Raw genomic sequence first — 12,246 nt, 5'->3', positions numbered from 1 at the left:
ATGTCTTGGGGGAATAACTGTTTTTCCAATTGCTTATCCAAATCCCTGTAATCTATGAGATCTCCTCCTTCCGTTTTGAATTAGGATTCGATGACTGAACTGAAACAGTGATGCTGCTCAGATGCACTTCGCCAAGGTACAGGCCATCCTGGATTGGGTACAATCAACTAACCGTAAAGAGGTTCTTAGAGGTTGTCTATTGCTATCGTAAGTTCATTAAGGACCAAGAAGGGTACTGATTTTTCCTCTTGGACTACGGAGGTCTTGGATGCTTTTGCTGCCCTCAAACAGCATTTTCTAAAGCCCCTGTCCTCAGTCAATCCAATGTTGGTTTGTTGTTGGCATATGTACCTGATACTAAGAATGTTGGGGCAAAGAATTTGCTTGACAAGAAGAGTGAGGGGGAGCGGATGTTGGGCTCCAGACGTATCAGACATGAACGACAACATCACATTAAAGGGAAGGGTGTTGGTCCGGAGGCTATTGCCGAAGTTGATGCAAAAGATTTGCATGCAGACTGTCTAGTGAGGGAGTTCTGTCAGCGGCATCAGTAGTTTGTGATTTCTTTGGGTCCAGTGGCCCCTGGTAGAAGTAGGTATTGTCATGCCTCATAATTTGATCTGGCAGTCTTGTGTTTGTCTGACAGCGTTCCTATCCAATGAGCCACTGGAGATCCGGTTGCTGTCCGCTGACCTTTTGCCTTTTTATCCACTCCTTTCTTACAGCTGGTGTTTAACATAGGCCAAATAGCAAACCATATCACTCTGCAGGGCCTTCTATTTAAACCTAACTGTTACCTCTGTTTCCTGCTGGTGATAGCTTACTACCCAGTTTGCTGGTGAAGGAGTAGTTCTTATTTGTGACAATTAGTTAGTGCTTTCTCTAGAAGATAACTGAGTAGTTTTGGTAGTGTGTGTATTTCCTTATTCTCTACCATTTGGTTGGTCACTCCTACCATTCCCTTGTTTTCTACTTTGCTGTTTCATGAGCGTTTTTGTATGATTGCAGTTTCTTTTAATCCCAATCTGTTTCCTCTGTCTGTCCGGTTTGTGCTATCTGTTCACGTCAGTCCCATACCTCCATGGGATAGTTTCAGTGTGCATTTAGCAGCATCGTAAAGTTGGAGACCCAGGCCTCTCTATTTTCAAGAGTACCCCTGGGACAGTGATAGTGAGGGCTCCAGGGACAGTTGCATGCCCCCTGTCACTTACTTCAGACCGACACATCTTGACAGTGGTGCAAGGAAGCGAACAAAAAAGCTTCCTAAAAAGGGCTGCTTTAATGGCCTGAGAAAAGAAAATTTGTGTAATTTGCTTTTCAAGTATGCAGTATTTGTGAAACCTAGAGTCCTGGTTGTTAAATAGCCAGGGCTGCATTCACAATTTTGCAGGCCTCAGAACCAAAATATCCTAAGACACTCAACTGTCTGCATAGCCAGCTTGGATGATATGCAGGGCTCCCAACTATCATGAATCTTTAATAGTATTGGTCTACATATTATGGCCAAAGGAACCTTTTAGTCCCCTAGGCTCCAGGACCTGAGTGTGACTGCAACTTCTGCACCCACTGTAGTTACACCCCTGCAGCAGACTCTACACCATAATCTGTACAGAGGTGAAAAAGCAAATGAATGTATGGCTATATACACTAGGTAAATGTACCTATATACAAACCAAAGTGTTGTTCAAGGTTGAAATTGAATAATCTAGAGCAAATATATTTATACTTTTTTGCACTGCAGGGATTCAGAGTATGGGATATATACACACTTTCATTACTGCAAGTTTTCTCTGATACCCAACAGGGACCTTGTGACATGCGAATAAACTCCATGATATTTGATAATAAGCATCTTAGACTTATCACCGGTAAGAGATTTATATTAAGTCAATGGATTGATGGAAATAAGTATCAGCAGTAGAGACCATAAGACTGTGTAAAGCCTAACTCTTTTTAATCCCTTTATTAATAACCTTGTGGATGGGATTGATGGTCAAGTATCAGTCTTTGCTGATGACACAAAACTATGTAGGATATTAAAAACGGAGCATAGCAATATGAAGGAGGTACCTAAAAAAAACAGAATTACTTATTTAATTTTTTTTAATTCAAGCTAACATCTTGAAAACATTAATCCCCTTTAGCACAAGTGTATATCATCTAATGGACAGTATTTTGAAGGGGATTAATGTTTTCAATATGTTATATTGAATTAAAAAAATTTAAATAAGTAATTCCCGTTTTTTGGGGGTAACACCTCGTATAATTACAAAACTATCTGGATAAGATGTTTACATGGGCAAACACTTGGCCGGTGAGGTTTAACCCCTTTCTGCCATATGACATACTATCCCGTCGAGGGGACCTTGGACTTAATTCCCATTGACGGGATAGTATGTCAGGGGCTATCATCCGCGCTCACGGGGGGAGCACGCCGATCGCCGCCGGGTGTCAGCTTATTATTACAGCTGACATCCGGCACTATGTGCCAGGAGCGGTCATGGACCGCTCCCAGCACATTAACCCCCGTAACACTGCATTCAAACATGATCGCAGTGTTCCGGCGGCATAGGGTCTCATCGCATCGGAGGGGGCTCCCTGCATGCTTCCCTGAGACCCTTGGAACGATGTGATTGCATTGTTCCAAGCGTCTCCTCCCTGCAGGCCCCAGATCCAAAATGGCCACGGGGCTCCTTCTGAGAGCAGGCGCCGGCAAGCTTCCTGCACTGCCTGTCAGATCGCTGATCTGACACAGTGCTTTGCAAAGTCACTATATAGTCATGTCCCCCCGGGACAAAGTAAAAAAGTAAAAAAAAAAATATTTATATGTGTTAAAAAAAAAAAAAAAAAAAAAAGAATTCCTAAATAAAGAAAAAAAAAATATTGTTCCAATAAATACATTTGTTTATCTAAATTAAAAAAATAAATAAAAGTACACATTTTTAGTATCGCCGGGTCCGTAATGACCCGACCTATAAAACTGTCCCACTAGTTAATCCCTTCAGTGAACACCGTAAAAAAAAAAAGAGGCAAAAAACAACGCTTTATTATCATACCGCCGAACAAAAAGTGGAATAACGCGATAAAAAAGACGAATATTAAAAAACATGGTACCGCAGAAAGCGTCATCTTGTCCCGCAAAAAATGAGCCACCAAACAGCATCATGAGAGAAAAAGTAAAAAAGTTATAGTCCTCAGAATAAAGCGATGCAAAAATAATTAATTTTTGTATAAAATAGTTTTTATCGTATAAAAGCGCCAAAACATAAAAAAATGATATAAATGAGGTATCGCTGTAATCGTACTGACCCAAGGAATAAAACTGCTTTATCAATTTTACCAAACGTGGAATGGTATAAATGCCCCCCCCCCTAAAGAAATTCACGGATAGCTGGTTTTTGGTTATTTTTCCTCACAAAAATCGGAGTAAAAAGTGATCAAAAGATGTCACGTGCCTGAAAATGGTTCAAATAAAAACGTCAACTTGTCCCGCAAAAAAACAAGACCTCATATAACTTTGTGGACCAAAATATGGAAAAATTATAGCTCTCAAAATGTGGAGAGACGCAAAAACTATTTTTTGCAAAAAAAAAAGCGTCTTTTAGTGTGTGATAGCTGCCAATCATGAAAATCCGCTACCCCCCCCACTATAAATAGTAAATCAAACCCCCTTCATCACCCCCTTAGTTAGGGAAAAATAATAAAATTAAAAAATGTATTTATTTCCATTTTCCCATTAGGGTTAGGGTTAGAGTTAGGGTTGGGGCTAAAGATAGGGTTAGGATTGGGGCTAAAGTTAGGGTTGGGGTTGGGGCTAAAGTTAGGGTTGGGGCTAAAGTTAGGGTTAGGGTTTGGATTACATTTACTGTTGGGATTAGGGTTAGGGTTAGGGGTGTGGTTAGGGTTATGGTTGGGATTAGGGTTAGGGGCGTGTTTGGGTTAGGGGTGTGGTTAGGGTTATGGTTAGGGTTGGGATTAGGTTTAGGGGTGTGTTTGGGTTAGGGTTTCAGTTAGAATTGGGGGGTTTCCACTGTTTAGGCACATCAGGGACTCTCCAAATGCGACATGGTGTCCGATCTCAATTCCAGCAAGTTCTGCATTGAAAAAGTAAAACAGTGCTCCTTCCCTTCTGAGCTCTCCCGTGCACTCAAACAGGGGTTTAACCCACATATGGGGTATCAGCGTACTCAGAATAAATTGGACCCCAAAAGTTGTTGTGCAATTTGTCCTGTTCCCCTTGGGAAAATAACAAATTGGAAGCGAAAAGATCATTTTTGTGAAAAAATATGATTTTTTATTTTTATGGCTCTACATTATAAACTTCTGTGAAGCACTTGGTGGGTCAAAGTGCTCACCACACATCTAGATAAGTTCCTTAGGGGGTCTACTTTCCAAAATGGTGTCACTTGTGGGGGTTTTCAATGTTTAGGCACATCTGGGGCTCTCCAAATCCGACATGGCGTCCTATCTTCCTTTCCGAGCTCTGCCATACGCCCAGTGGTTTACCCCCACATATGGAGCATCAGTGTACTCAGGACAAATTTTACAACAACTTTTGGGGTCCAATTTCTTCTGTTACCCTTGGTAAAATAAAACAAATTGGAGCTGAAGTAAATTATTTGTGAACAAAAGTTAAATGTTCATTTTTTTTTAAACATTCCAAAAATAAAATTCCTGTGAAGCACCTGAAGGGTTAATAAACTTCTTGAATGTGGTTTTGAGCACCTTGAGGGGTGCAGTTCTTAGAATGCTGTCACACTTGGGTATTTTCTATCATAAAGATACCTCAAAGTGACTTCAAATGTGATGTGGTCCCTAAAAAATGGTGTTGTAAAAATGAGAAATTGCTGGTCAACTTTTAACCCTTATAACTCTCTAACAAAAAAAAATATTGGTTCCAAAATTGTGCTGATGTAAAGTAGACATGTGGGAAATGTTACTTATTAAGTATTTTGTGTGACATATCTCTGTGATTTAAGGGCATAACAATTAAAATTTGGAAAATTGCGAACTTTTCCACATTTTTGCCAAATTTCCATTTTTTCACAAATAAATGCAGATAATATCAAAGAAATTTTACCACTGTCATGAAGTACAATATGTTACGAGAAAACAGTGTCACAATCATCAGGATCCGTTGAATAGTTCCAGAGTTATAACCTCATAAAGGGACAGTTGTCAGAATTGTAATAATTGGCCCGGTCATTAACGTGCAAACCACCCTTGGGGGAAAAGGGGTTAATGTAGACAAATATAGAGTAATGCATCTAGGCTGGAGTAATCCTATTACTGCACATACATTAAATGGAAATATAGTAGGAAGTACATAAATGGAGAAGGACTTGGGTATTCTGGTTACAAGTAAGCTGAGCAACAGCACTCAATGTCAAGCAGCAGCTGCAAAAGCAAACAGGATTTTAGGATGTATAAAAAAAGAGCTAAAATCTTGTACTATTACCCCTCTATAAACTATTTGCAAGGCCACGTCTTAAATATGGGATCCAGTTTGGGTTCCACATTTTAAAAAGTGTATTGGAAATCTGGTGTTGGTTCAATGACAGACAACTAGATCATTGTATGTGACGGGAGGCTTCTCCAATAATGAGAGGTTGGAAAATTTGGACTGGCTTAGCTTATTCTTATGTGTAAATACATGTGTGATCAATACAAAGCACTGGCACATGACCTATTCATTCTAAGGACCTTTCAAAAGACCACTGATTACATATGGAAGAAAGGCGATTCTGGCAGCTAAATAGAAAAGGGTTCTTTACAGTTAGAGCAGTCAGACTGTGGAATGCCGACCACAAGAGGTAGTAATGGCAGACACTATAACAGCATGTAAAAAAAGGCTAAATGCTTTTTTCACAACAAGTGGCATTGTGGCTTATAAATGTATATCTGGTCAAGGAAAGATGAACTTGATGGAACTGATTTTTTTGTAAGGTTCTATGTCAGTAAAGAAAAAAATATATACACTACATTACAAATTATTATGCAATTTCTATTTTTCTCTGATTTCCCTAAATGTTTGATGCAAATCAGTCCGTATAATGTTCAAGTCATTAACTGTTAGAGCAGTGTTCCCCAAGTCCGGTCCTCAAGAGCCACCAACAGGTCATGTTTTGAGGATTTCCTTAGTATTACACAGGTGATGGAATTATTGCCTGTGCAGGTGATGCAATTATCACCTGTGCAATACTAAGGAAATCCTGAAAACATGACCTGTTGGTGGCTCTTGAGGACCAGACTTGGGGAACACTGTGTTAGAGTATAAATCAAATTTTATTGGACAAATCTCCCAATGATAAGTTTTTTTTTCAAAACTAAAAAAACTCTTGCTTGAGAATACTCCAAAGGTTATCAATATGGTTTGAGGTCAGGGGAGGATGGTGGTCACCAAAATGAGTTTGTCTCACGCTTAAGTTTACGTGAAGTTTCTAATGATTTCATACCTTGTCCAAAGCATTGCACTATTTGACATTTTTGGGAAGCAGAAATCCTTTTTCTTTCCCGTATTGCTTGAAACCTGCGGCCTACTTATTAATGTGGAATATTCTTCTTAAGCAGTTTTTCTTTAATTGGGCTCATTTGGCAAACTAATTATCACAGGTGACTGAGATTGATTTAATTGATCCAAACACACAATAGCATCCATGAGTTTATTTGACAAACCAAAAATTACCGTACATATTTATGACACATATCCAATTTGCATAATAATTTGGCACACGGTGTACATACAATTCATTCCTTAAAGGCGTTATTCAGGTCTTAGATATTGATGAATAATGTTCTTTTGTCATGCATTCCTATTTTTTCAGGTTCATGCACGTTAGATGTTTGGCCCCTAACACGAATGATTCAGGATACAAGACAAATCCCGCATACTCATGATCAGTCAATAAATGTTGTTGTATATAACAAGGTCTTTCATCAAGTTTTCAGTATCTGTTCAGAATCAATTTTAAAGGTAACTCTGAATGGAAAGAATTTATTAACATCTAAAATATACTGTAAATGTATCAATAATAATGTGTATGTCATTAGACTGAATTTCTAACAAGACAAGCACACACTAGGGCAGCTGTTGAAGGTAAAAATGAGACGTACTGTAAATAACTATACAAATGCATATATATATATAATGCAGATAGCCTACGCATTGCTATGGCGTCTATGAAGTGTGGAGTCCATCCCCGATTATTGTCCTCTCCATTCACTGGTAAAGTCAAACAATTTGCTCTCAACGAGCTTTGCAAAGATTCCACTGCCCTAATCTCCTGCAAAGGATTAACAGAGACTACAGCTGCTGTAAATTGTGGATGGGGATAGTGGTAGTAAACATGTGTCATGGATGTTTTATGTCTTTTTTTAATTCACTGTTGAGTAGGTATGACTCTTTCTAGTTTCGGCTTATTATGAGATGCAAAGGTTGGTAATGATACTAAGGCAGAGGCACAGACTTAATGGCAGCTGACAAATGAAAAACAGTCTTTGTTCCAATAATCACCACCTGCTAGATCCCAGAATTGACAACTGTCTCGTGGGCCTGGGAGCGGCTGACGCAGGGTAAAGTTATGTGCTCCCACACTCAGTAGGAGGGTCTGTAGGGCTCACAATGTGGTAATACCTTACCATCTACAAACAGTGTTCGTTGAGGTGCTCCACTATCTTACCTCTGTTGGCCTGGAATAGACCGTCCTATTGGAACATGGCAATAAAGATTGCTTAGCGGGTGCTCACACTGCGTTCTCTTCCATGTTTAGTGGTCCTGTCGTGGCTCACATAAGAATCGCCCACAAAATGATATTCGGGCATATGCTCCGATGGGGCCATTGACTAAAATGCTGTGAACAGAGTAACTGTGTGCTCTGTCTTGCATGGTTTGTTGGGCATATACACTTACTGAAGGACTGCATCTGGATATCTACCTCCTGTAAGCATACATGCCCGAAAATGATGCACGACAAAGCACACAGTAACTCCGTCTGCACCATTATAGTCAATGACCCTATTGGTGCATATGCCCAAATCTAGTTTTGAGAGGGAGGTTCAGACAAAAACCTCAATGGGACCACTGAACGGAACGTGGGAAAGAAAGCAGTTTCAAAGGGCCCCTAGAAAGAGAATCAAAGCAAAAACAAAATGTCATGCATATGTGGTGGAAAATAAATTAGTAGACCTTTATCTCTAAAGTCCTGGTGCTGCTACTTTTACATTTCCCCACCAAACCAAAATATACCCCCCAGGTCAGTGAACAACAGTTGACCATCCTAACATCCTAACAACTGGGGGGAATATAATGGAAAGTAGTTCACAAACATTTTTTGTATATTTCTGGAAGTAGAGAGATAAGTTTACAACTAACTTTGATGATTCTTCTATTTATTGTAGGTTTGGGAAATGGAGACAGGTCTTCAAATATATGAAATTAAAGAGGCTCATGGAGCAACAATTGAAGTGACTTCTGCTGATATTCATATAAATGGATTCCATTTTGCTACCGGAGCTTATAATGGTTTGTTTTTGTTTTAAAAAATAACTAGCAAAATGTAGATTTACCACCTGTATTATTAAGGGAAGAGGGGATTGATGAAAACAATGACACTGTAGGTCCAAAAATTAAATAAACCTTTTAATTAAATAAAGTAGATTCACTAGTTCATCTAACTTGGTGAGGTGGATCCTCAAGAACCCTAGGTCTGGATTGGTAGCTAATATGCAACGTGGACAGGTGACGTTGGTGCAGCAGGGCAACAGAAATTGAACTATAGAGACTCTAGTTGCAACACTAGGAGCCTTACTGGAATTATGGAAACCGATGATAGAGTTGAAGCAACAGACATAGCAAAGTTGTATCCAGGAGGAAGTAGTGCATACCCAGTGATGTGGTTGAGCTCTGCAGCAGAATCCAATGCAGATCATATACAGCAGTATAGGAAAGTTGACTCAGTGGCAGAGCTGAGTTTGTCAGAATGTCTTTAAGCAGAGCTGGCAGACTGGAAAAGCAAAGTAGACTGAGCTGCAGAGCAAAGTTTGGCAGAGAGTCCTTTATCAGAACTCGTAGAGCAATTTTGCACTGTAGAAGCATGTATGTCAACTAACGGAATTCTCGGGTGGCATCTAAACACTTGGTTACATGGCCCATGAGAGGGATGACACCAGAGTACATGGGGTTGCAATAGCAACCTATCTGTAGAAGAGCCAAAGAAGCTGGCTGCTGCAGAAGGATGATGAAGCACTTGGTGCTGGATTCAGAAGAAGGGAGTAACAGAATGAATCCACCCAATAATATGACCACATAGATGGTATTGGTTTTTATATGTACATACATTACATAATTCCAAAGTCTGGAAATTGAAGTTATAACCTAACTGCTACAGAAGCTTAAAGTGGTCTTCTTTAAAAAGGGTCCATTGCAGTTACAGTATATGTAGTTAGAAATATTTAACAAAGCACAAATATAAAATCAACTACAGAGAACTGTTTATTCTTATGTAGGGTCATTGAAGATCTGGGATTTTGGAAATGGCTATGAAATCAAGGCTCTGCATCCCAATAGAAGATATAAATATGAAGATCAAGGCTTCTGTCAGCTAAGTTTCCTGAGATGCGATGATAATCAGCATGCAGTTATTGCACTGGATGTCAGCGGGAATATAAAAATGATTCAGGTTTTTAATACTTTTACTGTCTCTAAATGACTGTAGGACATTATACCCCGTGTAACAATTCTGGGGCACCTTTCCTTACATTGCTGTGTCCTTCCTCTGCCATTTCTCCTGGATATGTAGAATTTCTTTGACATTTTTGGCTTGGCCACAGTATGATTGTATATAGTCTAAAGGCCCCGTCTCACTTAGCGACGCTAAAGCGATCCCGACAACGATACGACCTGTCAGGGATCGTTGCTGCGTCGCTATGTGGTCGCTGGTGAGATGTCAAACAGTGAGATCTTCCAACGATCGCTGCTGCGATCTCACTGTTTGACATCTCACCAGCGACCTGTAGCGACCTGTACAACGATGTCACATGGGAGCTATTATGACGATTCAGTGTCTGAGTCGTCAACGAGGTCGTTGGTAAGGTGTCAAACACAGCGATGTGTGCCACCCAGCGGGACCTCAACGATCAAAAAAAGGTCCAGGCCATTCCGACACGACCAGCGATCTCACAGCAGGGGCCTGGTCGCTGCTACGTGTCACACATAGCGAGATCGCTATTGAGGTCGCTGTTGCGTCACGAAAGTTGTGACTCAGCAGCGATCTCGCTAGCGATCTCGCTTAGTGAGACGGGGGCTTAACACTGGAAAATAAAGGAGGAATGACAAAATGCTGATCAAAAAGAGGTCTCCGAATTGTTTTTTTTACAGATGGATTAACATGAGTGATTAAGAAATATATATAATGATATAACTTAGTGGATGGTTTACCAGTATTTGATTCAATGACAGCATCAAGCCAGATGAGTAACACAATGATTTATTTTTCTAAGGGAAGGGAGGATGATCCTGCCTTATTTGTAACCATGGAATTTAATGAAGATAATGGCCTTTGGTTTAAGATATTCGAACCAGCGCACAACAAACCCATGGGGGGTACCAAATATTTACCAGCCATCAAAATCCCATTTTGTGCAAAGATCTCTGGATATAATGAGCAACAGGTATTTGCAGTATTGGTCAAATCTATGGTACATTTGTGGCCCAAAGCTTTGAGATAGACATATATCTTGGATTTCACTAAGTTTGCTGCTTCAGTGTTTTTAGATATTTTAGTTAGATGTTTCTATAATTGTTGAAATACTAGACTTTTATTGACAAAGTCTAAATTATTTACAGAGTTAACACTGATTTTTCAAGACTTTTTCAATTCTCCCCAGGATGCTGGATATCAGCTTCTAGGCCAAATCGTGAGTGATGACAACCCATTCTTGTCTAATCAGTGCTTGGAGTTTATCACAATTTCTGAAATGTTGTTAGTCCACTCACTTTTTCAGGATTGGCTACATGTTCTCAATGGATTGAGATCTGCAGAGTTTTCTGGCCATTGACTCAAAATATTAAGGTTTTATGCAATGATTCACTAAGGCTACTTTCACACTAGCGTCAGGCTCGGCCCATCGCAGTGCGTCGGGCCGAGGTTACCGACGCTAGCGTTGTATACGCCGCACAACGGGGGCAGCGGATGCATTTTTCCAGTGCATCCGCTGCCCCATTGTGAGGTGCGGGGAAGTGCGGGGAGGTGGGGGGCGGAGTTCCGGCCACGCATGCGCGGTCGTAAAAAGCGGACCGTCGGCGGAAAAAAACGTGACATGTAGCTTTTTTTGTGCCAACGGTCCGCCACAACACGGCGCAACCGTCGCACGACGGTTGCAACGTGTGTCAATCCGTCGCAATACGTCGCTTAATGTTAGTCTATGGGGAAAAAACACATCCTGCAAGCACTTTTGCAGGATGCGTTTTTTCGGCCAAACGACGCATTGCGACGGATTGCAAAAAACGCTAGTGTGAAAGTAGCCTTAGTCATCACTTTTGTCTTGTGAAATGGTCTCCATTTTGCTGGAAAAAGCATTATTCACCACCAAATTGCATCATTGGGAGAAGTTAATCCTGTAGGATGTTTACATACAATTCGTTATTCATGGCCATATTCTTAGGCAAAATTGTGAGCAAGCCAACTCGCCTGTATGAAAAGCAACTACACACATGAATGGTTCCAGAATGCTTTACTGTTGGCATGATACAGGACTGTCATCCGTAAAATAGCTCCACCATCTGCAACCATATCCCATTTCATATATATGTATCAAGATCATCTCTTCTGTACTGTCAGATATTCGTTACTGTTTGTCAATGAATAATACCCAATAAAAGCAGTGTATTAACATGCAATGGGACATTAAGCCAGTTTTTATAAATGGTCCTACAGTCTGGACTCTGGAGATCCTAGACTACCCTCTTATCCTCTTATTCAGTCTTAAAGGGTTAGTCCATCTGGGAACATTTTTTTTAACCTTATATGCATGTATCTGGTGCTATAAAAAAATCATTGGTTTCTTTAAAAAGGTTACAATATTTTGCTCTTACAAAATCTTTGTTTCCATGGACATTCAACTTTAATGTGGTCTATGATTATAAGTTAGCTGATAGGATGTAAAAAAAATACATAAAAAAGTTACAAACTCTCTCATTGGACCGTCAGAAAGCGTTTACTGATGGATTGTCAGTTAACTCACTCTTCA

The 12,246-nt window shown here is 40.1% G+C and overlaps 1 protein-coding gene across 2 annotated transcripts in view; it reads left to right on the top strand.

The window, feature by feature from the left end:
• WDR64 (WD repeat domain 64) overlaps window positions 1–12,246 on the top strand; it is a 138,226-nt gene that overhangs the window by 69,216 nt on the left and 56,764 nt on the right. For both annotated transcript variants that reach the window (XM_077250003.1, XM_077249996.1), the window contains exons 12-17: window positions 1,742–1,868; window positions 6,825–6,973; window positions 8,398–8,521; window positions 9,505–9,677; window positions 10,498–10,668; window positions 10,885–10,914. In XM_077250003.1, coding sequence (XP_077106118.1) covers window positions 1,742–1,868; window positions 6,825–6,973; window positions 8,398–8,521; window positions 9,505–9,677; window positions 10,498–10,668; window positions 10,885–10,914 — 774 coding nt within the window. The remainder of the gene's footprint in view (window positions 1–1,741; window positions 1,869–6,824; window positions 6,974–8,397; window positions 8,522–9,504; window positions 9,678–10,497; window positions 10,669–10,884; window positions 10,915–12,246) is intronic.

The sequence above is a fragment of the Ranitomeya variabilis genome, chromosome 1, assembly GCF_051348905.1.
Source record: "Ranitomeya variabilis isolate aRanVar5 chromosome 1, aRanVar5.hap1, whole genome shotgun sequence".
NCBI lineage: Eukaryota > Metazoa > Chordata > Amphibia > Anura > Dendrobatidae > Ranitomeya > Ranitomeya variabilis.
The sequence above is the reverse complement of the archived record's forward strand: the minus strand, read 5'-3'. Positions and strand labels throughout refer to the sequence as shown.